Raw genomic sequence first — 20,376 nt, 5'->3', positions numbered from 1 at the left:
GATTGGTTCAGTGCAAATTTAGCATCTGCATGCAATAATAGTAAAGCAAGTTGGCACAACTGTCACAGCAACACAAATTTGGGGTCCAGCAAATGCTGGAGAATAAAGTTTAAAAATGTGAAAACAAGTTCTTGCAGAAATTTTCTGCTTCAGCATTTTCTCCCTTTATTAATTATATGGAATAAAGTGATTTATCTGTTGTATACAATATAATGAAACACATGACCATTTTCCTTTTTTGTAAGCATTATATGAACGTGCCATCATAGCTAGCAAAATAATTAGGTAAATCAATCCCTGGATGAAGAGAAACTTATAATGATATATGAGATATGAGAAGTTCAACAGTTCAAATATTAATTGTTGGGAATAGGTTAAGGTTGAATTTGCGGGAGTGATGATGTAATAGAGCCCTGTACCACAAACAAATCCCACCATAACAATTATCTGCATCCCCCCCAGCTCCGAGTAAAGCACTGAACTTACTGCTCTCCAGCTTGTGGTGAGAGGGAGAATATCATTGGATGAGGGGCTGGCTTACATCCAGGGTTAAACCTCTATATACTTCTGCTAATAAGAGACTACCTCAGAGTGAGAGAACCAGAGAGAGTGCTTCTGTCAGAGCTTTAAAAGAGAGCCAGGCACAGATTCTGCCATAGACTGCAACAGAGGGGTTATCTCAGAAAACCAGAGACAGCTGCCTTCATAAAAACAAAAGCATCTACTAGAGAGAGAAAAAGCTTTCTTTTTACGAATTACTTCTCAGAGATCAGCAACACTCAACAGAAGCCAAAATGTGCAAAGGATTAGCTGCCCTGCCCCACACCTGTCTGGAGAGGTGAGAACACTTGAGTGCATTCTAATATTGGGTCACTATACATAGCAGTTCTGTGGGCACACTGGTCAGTATAGTTTAAAGAGCCTGCCTGCTACTACTTATAAACACACTTTATTCTATTACATCTTGACACAAAGAAAGTGCTTAAAACTATAATGTTTCAAATCTATTTTAACAAGTGATTACAGTACCATTGTTTGCAGCCTAGAGTACAGACTTAATTATTCCAAATATATTTGTGTTGCAGTGATAACGCACAACTGTTTTCGATACATTCAGGTTTAAAATGTCATCTATAAATCTATTATTGTACAAAACAGATTATGTCCTGTGAAGTCAAGTTTAATGTTACACTGTGTGAGGACACTTTAATGTGTTACAGAAGGACTATCCTCTGTTTAATTTCACCCAAATCTCATGTCCCATAAACAATCCTAATAAAAGCGCAAACAAACCATTCATTTGTCTTTCCTCCAACTGATGTGGGACGTGCATTATTAAACATGAGCATCTGCTCCTATTCAAACTTTATGGATGTGTAGTATAATGGAGAAACTCAGGGGTATGCAACCTCTATGTTTCAAGTCATTTCAAAGTGCTCAGCAATAAGTATTATATGAAGTTAATATATGCAATAAATAACTTGGAAAAGGACTATATATCATTCAATACACAGCTATTGATGTTACATTTGGAAATTGCCAATCTAAATTTATGAATATCAGGGATTTTTGCTGAATAATGTACAGCTCAATCATTTTTACATCTAATAATGCAATCTATAATGTGCTATAATTCGTCACCTTGCATGCTTTATTTAAATCTCACTTATTTAAATGCACTTTCAACTCTCTTTTGCCTTTGTTGAGTATTCAACCACTGCATGATTTTCAAAGAACAGCTTCTTTGCGTAGTTCAATCAAATCTACAGCCACTTATAACTAATCTAGCACATCAATGTGTAGATTGATTGTAATCAGCTTGGAACTGCACTAACGATCTCCAGATCAAAGACTTCAATCACTTGGAAGACTTCCTATGAAATTATATTTTTTTTCATTGTTATTTTTGTTGGACTAATACACAAAATATGGAAATTGATGTTAACACACTAGAGCTTCCTGTAAAGATAAACTCTCACTTACCTGGCTGCTTACAGTGGCTTTTATGCTTTGGACCACCTATTGATTTTCTTTATTTCCCGGCTACTACCATTAAGTTATCATGGCTGCACAACTTCCTGAAATACAGCTGTCAATTGCACGCTAACAAGTGACATTTCTAATTTCATTCTGTTTTAAACTCCAAAATTTCCTGCAGAGCTGTACACATGACTATAATTATTACACCATCCTAGACATCCTATATGAATACATCCTGAGCTATATAAACAACCTGGTCATTCCCCCCTATGCAATACTTCCTTCTCCATTATTGTCACTAACAAAAGTAGGTGGCTGATGAAGTCTAATTAGCAAAAAAAAAACAGAAGTGAAAACTAACATGATAAAGGAAACAAGAGTGACATAAAACCATTCAAGGTGTCCCCAGTAATGTCATACTTGTGTAACTACTTTTTTTACATGGAAGTTACAGTTGCAATAGTTCATTAAGATACTGTATAATAATATAATGATGTATATGCTTTGTAGTGATGTGTTACAAGAAATGACATCCCAGTGTACCAAGGTTCTTACCTTTTACAGGTTGACATGAGTTGTTCTCTATAGGTCTGTAGAAGCAGCGAGAAAATGTGTTACCTAATGATAGCCTAAGAGATATCAATTTTCTCCCAATTGGCTTTTATAGCATCCACTCCAAAACTTCAAGAAGAGAAATTTCAGCATTTTTATAATAAGACATTCCCCATTATTTCTGCCTTTGTTGAAGCATCAATTAGGATTTAATGTATTTTATGTAGCGGGTCGCTTCCCATTTTACTGTTAAACAATAACTAATGGAATATCTGGTATTCCAAAGTTACCAAACTACAGAACTAGACATTATAAATGGCAGAACTTTCATTGCAGCTTTTCATTTTATGAAGTTGTTCATCGCTGTAAAAATCACCTTCCATTTTTAAAATAGTTTTGCATGGAAGCTCATGTTTAATAAACTGAAAGACGTTCTATGTGGGTGGTCCACAGAAATGTTATTATCTGTCTCACGTTTAGAAACAAAGGCTATACTACATTGTGAACATACAAGTGAATGACTGAACTCGGCTAGTGACAGTGAATAATGTCAGACTTAATATCTTAATGTGGTAACTCTCAGCAGCAGGAGTAGAATTATAGAATTCATCATAGAGAAAGTCCATGAAATATAATTTTATCATTATGTACGTGGGACTTACTTCTTGAATGTTTCCATTTAGAAGCACAACAGATTAGCCCTTGTCTATTTGACACATCACTTTGCCTGTTATAAATATATGTTGCTATCTTAATATTATATTGTATTTATGCCACAATGTTGGACTCAGAGTTGTGTAATTATTTGCACCTGGGAAGGTGATGACATGATGGATTTTAAGGATTGCAAAATATTTTATAAAGAAAAAATTATATTCACAAGACTGCATAGATATATTTCAGTTTGGTAAGGTGACACATCTGTCAATGTTTTACTATATGCGTTGTACATACTGGAGGACGTTTCTAAAAATATGCGCATAGGAAAACTATATAAAATAATGGCTGCTGGTAATAAATGGCTAAAAAGGATATGTACTGACATTTTTTCTGTAAATATCCTCATGGCATAGTACATTTTTCTATGCCAATTCTGAACTTGCTTTGCTAAAATCCAATTTTCTTGTTGCAAATGACATATTTTTACAAAAATCATGCTGTAGTTGCACTAATTAGTTCTTCATCCTTTTGGTAAAAGCCTACCCCCTTTTTAACACAAGCGGGAGCACCCTGCATCAGAGATGGTTATGGCGTTCAACTGAGTATTTCTTTTGGAAAATAATTATTTTATAAATGCATAAATAGTGTTTCCGGCATCTGTTCAATGTCCAAACCAGGTATTAAAGACATGTCTTTTTTTTTAAACTGATACTGGTATTAGGTATTACTGGTAGGCTGTCAAGGTATTGTACCCTAAACCTATGAAGAGAAAGCATTTACACGCATGATATAAATACCAACTATTTTCAGTGACAATAAAACAACCTGAATAAGTATCAAATTTAAACTATATAGAACACACAACACTATATCAAAATCTAGACATACAAGATCCGTGTATCCCCACTTCGGTTTGCATTAAATAACCCCTTTGTTATTTTTAGTCCATTTATTTTTTTGCTCAATATTAGATCTGGTGACCATGAAGAAAACGGGGCATCTTCTTATAAAAACCCTTGTCAACATTTGCTGCAATTTGCTTATATAAAACTATATTGAACTACATATGCAATAGCATATACATACAAAATATGCATGGAAGAATAAGTGATAAGCAATTATCTTGCCAAATGTGAACTTGCATGTCTGTAATAACAGATTATATAGCATCGGGTAGCACGGTGGCTAAGTGGTTAGCACTTCTGCCTTACAGCACTGGGGTCATGATTTCAATTCCCGACCATGGCCTTATCTGTGAGGAGTTTGTATGTTCTCCCTGTGTTTGCGTGGGTTTCCTGCAGGTGCTCCGGTTTCCTCCCACACTCCAAAAAACATACTGCTAGGTTAATTGGCTGCTAACAAATTGACCCTAGTCTATGTGTGTGTGTGTGTGTGTGTGTGTGTGTGTGTGTGTGTGTGTATGTTAGGGAATTTAGACTGTAAGCCCCAATGGGGCAGGGACTGATGTGAGTGAGTTCTTTGTACAGCGCTGCGGAATTAGTGGCGCTATATAAATAAATGGTGACGATGATGATCATGGACCATATAACTTGCCTTTGATGTTTCCCATTGCTGTTTAAGCACCTCCCCACTAAGTTCATGGTACACTCATGGTAAATGTTATGGGTGTTAGAAATGACCACAAACAGTTCTGTGATAATAATAAGCACAAAGCTGTGGGCTGACTGTATATATACAGGTCACAGAAATCCAAGGTGACTTCTAATAGAGGTAATAAACCACAGTAGGGAGTGCATTATTTGTCAGAACACAAACTGTTTCCTAGTGAACACTGGAATGATGTCATCAGAACTCATTGTCTATAAACGATGACATCAGAAGTCACTTTATACAGATATAGGGGCAGATGCACAGTTGGCCACAATTGCACCCCAAATCGCAGACGCAAATTGCGCTCGCTAAAAAATACACAACTGCGGGCACATGTGAAGCTGGAAATAGTAAAACATATGTACAGGTCTCCATCAGTAGCATGTACACAAGGCATACCTCACATACATAACATGCCAATATTTATAACTATTTGTTTTGATTGCAAAATACATATTCACTATTCGGCATTAATGAAACCCCAAAAACCTTTCTAATACAGGAGAAACAATTCCCTTTCTCGCATACTTGGGGAAAAAAATCTTTGCATAAAACCACGCACACAAACGCATAATATGTGCATGTGCAACAGAGATGGCACCTATCCACGGCTGTGCAGCATTCACAAACAACCAATCACAAGTGATTCACTATTACCGATGACCGTCATCTTTGTGATCCGCACCTGCCCTTTACCTCCCACAAATAATAAATCTTCGATAGGCGCAAAGATGTCTGTGTCCCTTACTTTACTTAATCTACGTTAGAACTCCATTTCCATCCCCCGTCCCATGAATATAAGTGCCAGAATTATGCAAATCTACATAACCACATATGCGTGTTGCCACTTTTCTGAGCATGCACAGAGCGATTTCACATAAGATATGATACGCAAACTGGTATAGTGCTCACTCTGCATCAATCCCATAAGTCATAGGAACATATACATAAATTCATTGGTTAATTTGTAGATAATAAAAGAGGGGGAATCAAATCTTATGTACATGGAAGAATAAATGACATACTAGGAGAACACTAAAAGTTATCTTTAAATATTACACTATGGGGCCAAAAGAAGAACTGGAGCTGTGTTCCTGTACATTCCAGTACAAATTAAGCCCTGCATATACTGAAATTACTTGTGTGTTATATAGATATTATTACATATATGAGTCATATTTGGCTCTAAGGGGAATTGATACCTTGTAGTACCCTAAACTTAATTGCCTCTATAAGTATCCTGTTTTATGCTTTTAGCCTACATTCTATTTATTAAATATATATCAATAAAAGGGCACCAATATTATTTGGCTGTTGATCATATTTTACTCTGCCTCTTTTTTTTTTGTCTTTTTATGGAGTTTTTTTTTACTTATTACACCATCAGTGAGCAAATAACAGGGGACATAGAGGTATGGTACCAATAACCAATGAAGAGAGTATATACGTTAGAGCACAGGGTTTCACTATAAAAAAAAAAATGCAATGCAGTAGCAGCAATGTTACAACAGATTAGATTACTTCCCCGTTTCCCTTGCAGCCTCCAGGGAGCCTCGATGCACCATCTGTCATATTTATGTATGTACACTGAACGTCAACTTATCTGACTGCAGCACATCTTATCGCAATCAAAATCTATTGCATACATGTATGTACTCAGAATTTGTCAGCAATTGATATTACTCATGTTAAAGTCTTAGTCAGTCATGCAAATCTTATGACTCGGCACTAGCAAGATTTTATCAACCTAAATCTCAGCACATCCAGCAGTTAGTCTAGGGGAAGGCAACAGCTAGGGATACATGTAATTGTGAATTAGTCATAAAGGGGTTGTTGTAGAGTGGGACGTATGCCAGCTTGCTTGCTATATCTTGCATGAAATTGCTCTGCTCTGCTCCAGCCCAGAAAGTGGGTGTGCACACATGCTGCTAAGCAGATTTGTGTGGTTCTTGCACTTATGCCTGCTTACGCCTGAAGAGGCGGGATGGGGGGGGGGGGGGGGGTATGGCGCAAATGTGTGTTTACACAAATGCAGATACGCGCATGTATGCCTATTAGAGGCTTATCTTTGGCACTGATATTGGGCAGGTATATATACTCGTTGATGGTGATGACGTGTTGCAAACGAGGTGCATATGATGCAGAGTTGGACGCATCTCGAGATGTGTACTACTCTGCATATGGGTGGACATATGCTATTTCTCCGTGCTTTTTTTTTTTTTTTTTTAAGTGTAATTGACTACCATTTTGCGACCAGCTCTGCATCAGCTCCAAATTCATAGTTAAAAAACACAGTTGAACAAACAGTGAACAATATGTGAGAACTACAAACTTTATTCTTCAGCTGATATATCTAGAATCTGCATTTCTCCTCACTCTAACAGGACAATGGAACCTGTATATTATTCCCCTGTCACATATTCTCTAACCCCTATCAAAACTTACAAAGTTTACCACAGTGTTTTTCTTACTGTGTTCCATGGCATTTTTGTTCAAAATCCTGTACACCCCTGCTTCATTTTATCCATGCCCCCCAGCCCTCCTCATTACTCCACTTCATTTTTATATCTCTTTCATTCTGCACCTACTAGCCGACACACACACCGGCTACACATATAATTCTAATTCAGAACACTGTAGAAATCCAGCAAACCTCAAACACATCACCTGTCTCCTATAACTTTTAAAATCCTTTAAATGTGCCCTATTGAATGTGCGCTTTGTGTGTGAGAAACTAACCTCCAACCATGACCTCTTTCTCTGAAGTAGCCTTAACCTTCTGACAATAACAGCAACATACAGTAGCTTACATAATCAGACTCTGCCTCACCTGTAGCCTTTTCACAAAGTGACCACTTTAACTACACCTCCAGGCCTGAAAGAGGACAAGGAGGTGGGCTTGGACTACCTATTTCCACTCACTGCACATTTACCTCTCTACTATCTGTTCCTTCATTTATGTTCCTAACTTTTTAAGTACACATTATGCAGGTTTTCAACCCCTTCTCTCTGTGTGTTGTTGTGGTCTATTGCCCCTTTGGACCACATAAACTGTTCCTTGATCATTTCACTGTCTAGCTCCCTCATTCCCTATCCTCTGAAATCCATATTGATTACACATTATTCTTGTGCCTCTAAACTACTCTCACTAGCTTACTATCTTGGCCTTGCTCAGTGGACCAACTCTTCTACTCATTGTGATGGCTACTTTTCCCCAAATTCTAATTTCTCCTGTCCTGATTTGGTAATCCCACATATTAAACAAACGCTAACGATAGCCCTTGATCAGGTGTCTCCAGCTACTCTTTATCTGTGCACCAACCATGTACTCAACCATGGCACACTAAAGAAATACACTGCCTTCAAAATCTCTCCTACAGAGTAGAACATCATTAGCGTAACTCTCGTACATCTCAAGATGTTCTCAAATATACTGCTTTTTACCACGCCTATAGAAAGTTCTGGGCACTGCAAAAAAGATTTGACATGAAATGGTATCCTCTTCCTTGAGCACAATTTTGCTCAATTCCTTTGCTGCACTCTGTGGTACCTTCTCTTCATTTGATCCCACAAATGAAGTAGTATCTACTCTATTCCTCCCCTCCCACTGTAATTCATTTCTTTCTTTCCACAGGTATCTTTCCATTATTAGCATGCGTATTTACTCCAATTCTAAAAGAAAGAAAAATTCTGACCCAAACTCTCTTGCAGAGTACTGTCCCATCTTTCATTTCACATGACCCTGTAAGCTTTTTGAGAGGCTCGCCTTACATGCTTCCTGTCCTCACACAACCTTTAGGACTTCTTCAGTCAGGCTTTCTTTCTCAACTATAAACAGAGATTTCTAATTGTTCTGGACCTCTCTCCTGCATTTGACACTGTTGATCACTTTCTTGTCATACAAACACTACATTTCCTAGGTCTTCAAGACCTTCACTGTCCTGGTTCTCATCCTACTTTTCAATCCACTTCTTTAGTGTTTGTTTCTCTGGATCCACCTCCTCTCTGCTTCCTCTACCAGAGTACCACAAGGCTCCTTTCTAGGCCCTCTACTATTTTCTAGCTATACCACTTCTCTTGGACAACTAATAAATTCCTTTGGATTTCAGTAACCTCTCTATGCGGATGATGCCTAAATCTATCTATACACTCTGAAACTCCCACTATCTGTGTTGGCCCTTATCACTGAATGTCTTTTTGCCATTTCATCTTAGATGTTCTCTCACCACCTCAAACTCAATCTTTCAAAAACTGAGTTAATAATAATCCCACCAGTCAACAGAAGTTGCCGAACTGATATCTCTTGATCTGTTGACAATACGAAAAATAATCCCTAGCCATCAAGCTATCTGCCTAGGTGTCATCCTTGATTCAAAGCTGCCCTTTGTTCCCAACATCCAGTCTGCATATAAATTGTTATTTACATCTAAGAAACATTTCCAGAATATGCACCTATCTCACACAAGATCCTGCAAAATCTTGCATGTACTCATAATCTTCCACATTAACTATTGCAATTCCCTCCTTACTGGTCTTACCCTAACCAGATAGCCACACCTATATTCTTCTACTACTGATACTACTCCCTGTGTTGACTTACTGACCACATTATGGCCGCACCTCCTCCTTACTTGGCCACAATTCTCTCTCTGGGCCTGATTCATCAAGGCACGCATCTGCTGATATTGAGCGTATCATACGAAAAATCACTCTGCACATGCCCATAACCGGGAATTCCGTGAACGCAGACCACTGTGTCTTTGAATGCAAAGACACTTACTACAGCCTACAATTTCGGGTAGTGAATGGGGCGGGGAAGAGGCATTTTGCCATAGTCAGTTTACAGTAGGCACGTGTCAAACTCTAGTGCATACAGCAAGGTCCGAATCCAGCTCTGGCCGTCTCAACGTTACTTGTTTTTCTGCCTAATCTATTGCTCCAGTGACAGGGCTAGTATCAGTCCTGATCAGTAGTGATGACAGTATGCTCAGTAGACATTAACAACATCTAGATAAATGTATTTCATGGAGAAAATAAAATAAAAAAAAATAAAAAATCACTTATTAATCATTATTAACAGGTGACATAATTTTTTTTCCCTGTGCTTTGTTTGGCGAGTTTATAATCCATATAGGTATTAATTGCAGCGTCTTGTGTAGTAAAGTACAGCAGACCTGCTCCCAATTTCAACAGCACACATATCTTGAGTTCCGGGCCTTGATGAATTAGGGCGTCAACAATGCCTAAATACGGGTGTGTAATACTAAACACAGGTTGCGCTCCGAAGGCGTGCCTTGATGTATCAGGTCCACTGTGTTCTTCTTTCTTCTTCATTCTTCTTTCTTCTCCCTGATCTTTGTAGAGTAAATGATTCTCTTTTCGTCTTTTCACACCTTGGAAACAAACTACACTTCAAATAAAGATAAGGTGAATTGGAAGAAAACTGCACTTATTTCTATGAGTATACAATATTTTTAATTTAGACAGAATAGAAAATCATCGCACAGAAGTAAAAGATGGAGCAGAACATTATAATTTCAAATGTCAGGACAACACCATGTGACATTTGAGTTTCTCTTTTTATCAATACTGTAGGCTTTAGATTAGCAACACAATATAAATTTGGAGTAAATGTCATATCTTATATAAACACAGAACAATGTTTGGCGATTGTATTACTGTTTGAAAGACCAGTAGAATTGTGAAGCCCACATACACAGTTTAGGAGCCTTCTCAGATGTTGCTGGCTTCTTTGCTGTATAAAAATTATAGCTGCAACAGAAACATTTCTCAGGGTGTACAAGTAGAATCACTTAGTTTCTATTAGACTTTTGCAGAAATAGAGAGTGAACGCCATGTTAGATAAGTCTGAAATATTTTAGTTATCCTTCAGAAATTAGATAATCTATCAATAACTTCTGTACAGGTGGGATGGATAAAGCCAGCGCACAGCATGCAGATTCAAGACACTTACCCTCAAGATGTTTCCCAAGATCTGCAAAGAGCAGCAGTAAACCTGTAAATGTTTGGGTCACCTGGACACAGACGAAGGTGTATGTGTGATTTGAGTGGGAGAGTGCGTAAAGACAGCGGGGCAGGTGTAAAATAGTAGAAGAATGTCTCTAGGTGATCTTAAGAGACAAGTGAAAACGGGTAAGTGTCACATACCGGACCCTCTGATCTGTGAACTATCTTCGCTAACATTTGGTCTCCATTTCACGCGCCTCTCCGCCTTACCTGGATATCCTGACATAGTTGGTCTGCAGACTACCACAGCTTCTCAGCAGTTCCCTACTCCTTGCACTCTCCACATGGTCCTGCTTGGAACCTACTGAGTGAACCACGACCAGTACCTCACACACTACTTCACATCTCTCTTTAACACAAATAAAATAACTAGAGCCACTCTTATCCTATCTTACACCTGTACCTCTCTTTAACCTTTTTCCCCACACATAGATCTTATCTGTTTGCACCCAATTAATTCCAAATATTTAAACCCCACAGAACTGAAACCCCTATCCCCACAACTGAAAACTCACAGACTAGACTTTTCTATCTAGCTATAATTCATACTTGCCAACTCTCCGGAATGTCTGGGAGACTCTCGAATTTCGCGTGAGTCTCACGGACTTCCTAGTGAAGTGGGCAGAATTAGGTCCAAAGCGCGCGATTCACCGGGAACCACTGTAAAATGACCCGATTTGCGTCATGATGCGATTTTCGGAGCTCCGCACCCTGCACGCCCACCTTCCCCGGCAGGCTCCCGGATCATACTTGCCATAAGTTAGCAAGTATGCTGTAAGTCTTTAGTTATAATTTTAAGTAAAATCTGAGAGTGGAAATTTGGAGCTCTCACCATCTCACTACTTCTAGCATCCCAGTAGAGGTGATCCCCATTTTTTGCTCAGCTCCCCTCAAGAAGAGCCCTGGGCTTTACTTTATTCAGAGTGACTTAACATTTTACTTCCATTCAAACCTAAACTATGCTGCAATGAGAGGGCTATATCTGTGTAAAACACTTGCATATAATTTAACTTAAATGCATTTTAAAAGTTTCCCTATTTGGGCAGAGTACTTGTGGGGAACAATGAAGATGTGCATTATTACTCCATTCAAACACAGGGAAATCCATTATAAGGCTAGGCTACAATCATACTCCATAGTGTAGGTTGGGAATACAAAATTTTCCCCACATTCCTGAGTTTTAAAATTGGTGCCTGTTGTGTTTACAGATATCATTGTCATCATTGCCTTGTGCAAAATATAGAAGACTATCTATAGATTTTAAGCTTTCGAGCAGGGTTCTCTTACCTCTCTGTCTGTATGTATTACCCAGTATTGTCTTATCAATGTTTGTTCCCAATTGTAAAGCGCTACGGAATTTGCTGTCGCTATATAAATAAATATTGATGATGATGATAATGATCATTGTGAAACCATTTCCCCAGAAACAGAAAGTCATGGGAGCGTTAGTAAATATTACACTGAGCGACAATGGTGTGTCTGTCTTGGAACAAATAAATATAATTTTAGTTAGAAATGTTAATTGCTGGGTAATGGGACTTTTTCAATGATATATAAAAAGAAAAAATAATGCTATTTTGTCAATGGCTGTTTTTGCATTATCTGTAGGTCAGGTCATGGTAGAGTTGTCCTTGACAGCAGAGAATCTGGCAGAATTTTAGGACTTCAGATGCTCAATCAATAGTTTTTGTTCAGATCACCAAAGAAAGTTTTGGATTGCACTAAAAACTTGACCTTTCTATGTCTTTTGAGATTATAATTTGGACAACCCTGAGACAAGAGAATGATATGAGTATAATATGAAAAGAAAATCACAGGAAGTTTCATAGTTAAGTGTGGAAATATATTGGAACAAAAAATTTGTATAGTTTTTTTGCTAGTAGAATACTTGTCATTACAATGTTTAGCAACAAAGGCTATCTATAGTAGGTGATTGGAATAGCTGCAGGTCCTGTCCAATCAGCTGCAACCTAAAAGGCATAGGAGATTGGATTACCTGATGAGCCCACACTGACAGTGCTCTACTCTGTCTTACCGGAGTCAAATGCAAGAATCTTGGGTAGTTGGAAGATTCCCCCACCAAAAAAACAACATATAGAGTGGCTGAACAGAGAGGGAAATCCATAAATAACTTTTTAATTCAGAAAGTTCAACACATGTTAAGAAACTCATATGCTTTTCAGATTTATTCACATGCATTTAGTTTTAACGCCCATGACACATGCTCTTAAAGTTGCATTACTACTTACTCCGGCATACCTTTTTAGTTCGTCATCATTATCAACATTTATATATATATATAGCATCAGCAGATTCCGTAGCACCTTACAATTGGGAACAAACAGTAATAAAACAATTCTGGGTACTACATACAGAGAGGTAAGAGGTCCCTGCTCACAAGCTTACAATCAATGGGACAATTGTTTGATACACAAGGGTATGTGATACATCATATTGAATATTTGTCCACCTAGAATGCAAAGGTTACAAAGTATTTAGTGGGCTGTATGCTCAGTCACACAACTGTGTTGGTCAGAGGGTTGTTGTCTTGTGTTAGCTGTGTAGAGGATGGTAATAGGGTAACCTAGTGAGATTAAGAGGGTAGTTCATCAGCAATTGGCTGTGGAGGAGGTGAGTGTAAGTAGGAAGACCAATCAGAAATTAATTTTTCACCCTACTTTGGAGTGCTGCTTTAAACTGTATGTAAAAAAATGAAAGAAAAAATCATCAGTAAAGTAGATACAAGTGGGTACTAATATATAACCTACAAGAAATATGAAATGGACAAGTTCATCTTTAGTACATTGCATGCTAAAACCGATATGTGCAAAATTATTAGATGTCCCCTAATCTACTGCTATTTGCATTCATGGCTTAAACTATTCATAAGAATAATAGGATATGGTGACTGTCATATTGCATGTGGCAAATTTGTGTATTACATTTCTCTGTATGCCCCTAGAAATGTGCTCCTACACAAAAGTACAGTATGAAGGTGCAAATGATCCTCAGTAAAAGCATAGGATAAGTCTTGAAGACCACTTGCTCTGTGCGAAATTCAATCCTGCTTGTGGAGTGGAAATGGCCATACGGCCCCCGCACTGCTTGAGCAGAGGGTCGCAATGTACACTCTATACCCCTTTATCATATTTTAAGAATATCAAAGTAAATCCTGTTACTGCTTTGCTCTTTAAAAATAGGTTAATTGGTGCGTATATACTCCACCCTCCAACTCCGCTCTTTCGCAAACTGTGATATTTTGCTCAGTAAACCCATATGCCTCTGTGGTAATCTAGTGGTAATCTAGGTATACTAGTGCAAATCGGAGTGCACTACAGGTCCAAACCTGGTTTTACAAAGCAGTGTGTACATTTCTGTAAAATGCCTCCACAGGGTCATTATCTAATATGAAGAGAAAAGCAAGAGAATGTTAGCTCATAGGGCTACCGGATAAGGAACCAACAAGAAACCAAGATTGATTTTGGTTTTGAGCTTATTATGAAATGGCCATTTTCTATAACAAAGTCTATATTGATTAAAGTGATTGGCTAGTTTATAAATAAAATTGCTATATATGGATGTGCATTGATTTTGTACTAATTAGTATTGGATATTCAGCATGCAATTACATAGCTTGAGGCAAATACAGTACTAGATACTCCTAAGTTCTGGAGACCTCCATAAGAGACCAGAATTTTGATACATGTATCACTTTTACCTTGTGGCTAAATAATAAAAGCAGCATACGCAATACATGCTTATGACTTTTACTCCAGACACATGACCTGTAGACAAGCTAGCCCCGTAACTGTTACTTTATAAGTGATGCATTACTTGCATATATTGAGATATATTGGGTGACAGCTATGCAAGATATACAGTCATGACCAAAGGTTTTGCGAATGACACAAGTATTATTTTCAACAAAGTTTACTGCTTCAGTTTTTTAGACCTTTTTGTCAGATGTTGCTATGGTATATTGAAGTAAAATTACAAGCATTTCATAAGTGTCAAAGGCTTTTATTGACAATTTCATTAAGTTTATGCAAAGAGTCAATATTTGCAGTGTTGACCCTTCCTTTTGAAGACCTCTGCAATTCGCCCTGGCATGCTGTCAATCAACTTCTGGGTCACATACTGACTGATGGCCGCCCATTCTTGCCTAATCAATGCTTGGGGGTAAATGTATCAAGCTGAGAGTTTTCCGGCGGGTTTGAAAAGGGGAGATGTTGCCTATAGCAACCAATCAGACTCTAGCTATCATTTTGTAGAATGTACTAAATAAATGATAGCTAGAATCTGATTGGTTTTTCAAACCCGCCAGAAAACTCTCAGCTTGATACATTTACCCTTTGGAGTTTGTCAGAATTTGTGGGTTTTTGTTTGTCCACCCGCTACTTGAGGATTGACCACATGTTCTCAATGGGATTAAGGACTTGTTAGTTTCTTGGCAATGGACCCAAAATTTTGATGTTTTGATCCCCTAGCCACTTAGTTATCACTTATGCCTCATGGTTAGGTGCTCCATCGTGCTGGAAAAGGCATTGTTAGTCACCAAACTGTTCTTGGAAGGTTGGGAGAAGTTGCTCTTGGAGGATGTTTTGGTACCATTCTTCATTCATGGCTGTGTTCTTAGGCAAAATTGTGAGTGAGCCCACTCCCTTTGCTAAGAAGCAACCCCACACATGAATGGTCTCAATATATATATAACCTACAAGAAATGACACAGGACTGATGGTAGCACTCATCTTTCCTTCTCTGGACAAGCGTGTTTCCAGATGCCCCAAACAATCTGAAAGGGGATTCAGAGAAAACTTTACCCCAGTCCTCAGCAGTCCAATCCCTGTACCTTTTGCAGAATATCAGTTGGTCCCTGATGTTTTTCCTGGAGAGAATTGGCTTCTTTCCTGGCCTTCTTGACACCAGGCCATCCTCCAAAAGTCTTCGCTTCCCTGTGCATGCAGATGCACTCACACCTTCCTGCTGCCATTCCTGAGCAAGCTCTTCACTGGTGGTGCCCCGATCCTGCAGCTGAATCAATTTAGGAGACGGTCCTGGCGCTTGCTGGAAGTTCTTGGGCTCCCTGAAGCTTTCTTCACAACTATTGAACCTCCCTCCTTGAAGTTCTTGAAGATCCGATAAATAGTTGTTTTAGGTGCAATCTTACTAGCAGCAATATCCTTGCATGTGATGCCCTTTTTGTGCAAAGCAATAATGACTGCACGTGCTTCCTTGCAGCTAAACATGGTTAACAGAGGAAGAACAATGATTTCAAGCACCACCCTCCTTTTGAAACTTCCAGTCAGTTATTCTAACTCAATCTGCATGACAGAGTGATCTCCAGCCTTGTCCACGTCAACACTCTCACCTGTGTTAACAAAAGAATCACTGACCTGATGTCAGCTTGTCCTTTTGTAGCAGGGCTAAAATTCAGTGGAAATGGTTTTTTTGGGATAAAGTTCATTGTCATGGCAAAGAGAGACTTTGAAATTAATTGCAATTCATCTTCATGACATTCTGAAGTATAATCAAATTACTATCATATAAACTGAGACGGCAGACTTTGTGAAAAATAATATTTGTGTCATTCTCAAAACTTTTAGCCATAACAGTAGATTACCTGCCATTTCATTCCCTCTTGTTGCTCAGAGTCTCTTTAATATTGGCCTGTCTACTGTTGTTTTCTTAATGACTTATAACCAACATATGCTTCTAACTAAATGTGTTCTACTTTTCTTGTTGGTGTAGGGGCCACTCGCTGGGTCCTCTTTTGATGGTATAAGAGGATGAAGTTTTGCGTTACCTTAATAAAATGACACATTGTCCTACCTTACTTCTGCCTCTGAAGGGAAAGGTTATATAATAATGTGATGCATTAAAACAAATAAATACCTTTATTTTTTCTCTGTGTTTTTAGTCTTTACATCTTTACCTCCCAGTTGATTGGTGAAAATGACTCCAAGATTTCCCAGACTTGATTGGGGACAATGGCTGTTTTAGTACAGTTTGTGTGCTCCTAGTTAAGTGATGGGAATATTTTAGATTTCATTCAGTTATACCCTGTGCATTTTCAAAGAACACTGCGTTACAATTTAGAATAGTTTTTGCCTGTAATTATTTATGTTACATAATGTCTCCTAATCAGTCATGCTATATTAAATGGCAACAAAAGCCTTATGGAGGTTACATGGAAACTCGATACAAATCCAAAATATAGATGAATCTTGCTATGGAAAGAATGACAGCTTACACGAAACACTAACAGCTGCTCCTTAGATACACACCATTCCTGTGGGTTTCATTCATGCATTTTAATTTGCTTTATAATTTCTGTATTTGTCTCACTCACCAACATAGTTCTCTGCCAGTGTTTTGTTTTTTCTTTTATTTATTTGAGCTGTACAGAATTTACAGTAAGGGTGGTTACCCACAGGTGTTAAGAGAACGCTACTGAAGTCGCATGTCAAATGTGATTGTATTTGACATGCGGGCCTGAGTCATTAAGGAATGTCTCTGCTGGTTTTGTGCGTATCGTTCGCAAAAATCATGCTGCGCATGCTCAGACCCGGAAGATGCGCAACAGAATGCAGCCATGTCCAAGTCAGCTTCCAGCGCAATTGACACCTACTATGGTTTAGGGGAGTGAACGGGGTGGGGAACGGGCGTATTCAGGTAGGCAGGACGTTCCTGTGCAGCCACGTCCAAATCAACCTCAGGCGCACACAGAAGTATGCTGGTTTTCTGATGTATCTCTTGCTATAACATGTGTTTGGAACCAGGAGCAACTGTAAAAATGTATTTGATGTACAGTTTAATTAAAGACCGCCTAATATGTTTTCCAAGGGAAATAAAAATATTTTAAAAAACACTTTATTTTTAAAATATCCAGGTATAATCATAAATGACTGTATATGTTTTTCCTGTTAGATTTTATATTCCACATAGGTATTGTACGTATCCTGCAGTGTCTGGTCTAGTACAGCAGAGTAAACCTATACCCATAGTCCATATTTGCCAACCTTTGGCAAGCTAATTCTGGGAGATCCCAGGCAGGTGGGCGTGGTTGGAGGGCGGGAGGGGGCGGGACTGCGGAAAAAAAAATATGCAGTTTTCGCAGAGGCGGGGCCAAAATGACGCGATTCACCATGAATCGTGTCATTTTGGGGAACATGTTGTCATATGCTGGATATTTGCCTGCTCTCCCGACCTACCCGAATTTCTGGAGTCTGGGGTGTAGGGGGGGGGGGGAAGGGGGAGTAATGGAATATACTCCTTTGACCCTATGTATTTTCAGTGAACACTGGTGCATAGAACAGATAGCATCCAACAGAAGTTGCTTTCTTGCTCCTGACTGCAAGTGCAAGCGATCGTGGATATATGTTTCATCCCCATACCCATGTACTTGCTTTTAATAACGTTATGGCAGACCGGTAAAACCTTAATTTTTAAAGCCAGTGTGTAACTATTATTTGTTGTACTACAAATCCTCTGGATTGATACTTGGTTTAAATTCCTCAAATTTGTTGTTAGTTAATTGCAGAAGACCCTACGGGCACTAGTAGGTAGGTCTGCGCCGTCAGATTTTAACATAGTGGGGGACATTTATAAAAACTGGTTCAAAAATGTGTAGAAAGGGTGATGTTGCCTTTGGTAATTAACTAGATATTTGTATTTTATTTTCTGAACTGTACCACATGTCTAGCAACATAAATCTTTTTTTTACAGTGAGATTCGTGTGCTGCCAAGGTAAGAGGTAAAAGATGCTGCATTTTATTATATTATGGCAAAATTATTAAAAAATATACATAGTGTACTCCATTTTGTAATATTAGTAATATTAAGTAGTGTGGTGTGAAAATAATATATGTAATAAAATATATACCTGACATGCATGGATTTGTGAAGAAATACATATTTATTGCAAAAAAATGTGAATACTTAGTATACATGCTAAGGCAGTGATGGGCAAACTACGGCCCGCGGGTCAGATCCGGCCCACTTAGAGGTTCTATCCGGCAATATTTAAAAAAAATTCATTAAAATATGCATAAAATTATTAGGACCGACCCTGTGTGTCAGAACCTTCATTTTTATGCCTAGCTATTTCCTCCATTACACTTCATCCTCCTTCCTAAAAGGACACTTCGTATGTCAATCACTCAAACACCTGCCCTCCCCCTAATGGCTGAAAGTCATGTGAGAAGAGATGGGCTGGGCCATATACTAAGGCGGATTTTGATTGGCTGCTGTGTTGTCAGTTAGTGGTTCACCAGAAAGACGGATCTGCAACAACCTGCTGAAATAAGTGCTGTGTCTGTACGATCGCTGCACTTATAGAGGTAACACTGCTATATAACACCCTCCCGTCCCATTCAAAAAATTTGTATTATATATTTCGATATTTGAGTTTTTTAATAAATTATATTTGCCCGCCTAAAGTTTTTCTTTTTTATTTGGCCCGCTCCTGAAAAAGTTTGCCCATCACTGTGCTAAGGTAAATGGAATGCAAATGTCCCTTCAAATTCCTCCATGTAGCCTCACATATCCCATATAATAGCCAATATACCTCTATATAGCCTCACATACCCCATATAACCAATATGCCATACATAGCCAATATATCTCCAAATAGCCTCACATACCCCATATAACCAATATGCCATACATAGCCAATATATCTCCAAATAGCCTCACACACCTCATATAACCAATATGCCATACATAGCCAATATACCTCCATTTTAGTCTCACATACCCCATATAACCAATATGCCATACATAGCCAATATACCTCCATTTTAGCCTCATATACCCCATATAACCAATATGCCACACATGGCCAATATATCTCCAAATAGCCTCACAAAAACCAATATGCCATACATAGCCAATATATCTCCAAATAGCCTCACACACCTCATATAACCAATATGCCACACATAGCCAATATATCTCCAAATAGCCTCACACACCTCATATAACCAATATGCCATACATAGCCAATATACCTCCATATAGCCTTACATGCCCCAAATAACCAATATGTCACACATAGCCAAGATACCTCCATATAGCCTCACATACCCCATATAACCAATATGCTACACATAGCCAATATACCTCCATTTTATCCTCACATACCCCATATAACCAATATGCCATACATAGCCAATATATCTCCAAATAGGCTCACATATGCCATACATAGCCAATATATCTCCAAATAGCCTCACACACCTCATATAACCAATATGCCACACAAAGCCAATATATCTCCAAATAGCCTCACACACCTCATATAACCAATATGCCATACATAGCCAATATACCTCCATTTTAGCCTCACATACCCCATATAACCAATATGCCACACATAGCCAATATACCTCCATTTTAGCCTCACATACCCCATATAACCAATATGCCATACATAGCCAATATACCTCCATTTTAGCCTCACATACCCCATATAACCAATATGCCATACATAGCCAATATACCTCCATATAGCCTCACATACCCTATATAACCAATATGCCACACATA

General features: G+C 38.4%; 1 protein-coding gene across 1 annotated transcript in view; it reads left to right on the top strand.

The window, feature by feature from the left end:
• The first annotated feature begins 570 nt into the window (after positions 1-570).
• RGS5 (regulator of G protein signaling 5) overlaps positions 571-20,376 on the top strand; it is a 110,320-nt gene continuing 90,514 nt past the window's right edge. The window contains exon 1 of the mRNA XM_075182506.1: positions 571-838. Coding sequence (XP_075038607.1) covers positions 795-838 — 44 coding nt within the window. The 5' untranslated portion in view covers positions 571-794. The remainder of the gene's footprint in view (positions 839-20,376) is intronic.

This window comes from Mixophyes fleayi, chromosome 8, assembly GCF_038048845.1.
Source record: "Mixophyes fleayi isolate aMixFle1 chromosome 8, aMixFle1.hap1, whole genome shotgun sequence".
Classification (NCBI taxonomy): Eukaryota; Metazoa; Chordata; class Amphibia; order Anura; family Limnodynastidae; genus Mixophyes; species Mixophyes fleayi.
The sequence above is the reverse complement of the archived record's forward strand: the minus strand, read 5'-3'. Positions and strand labels throughout refer to the sequence as shown.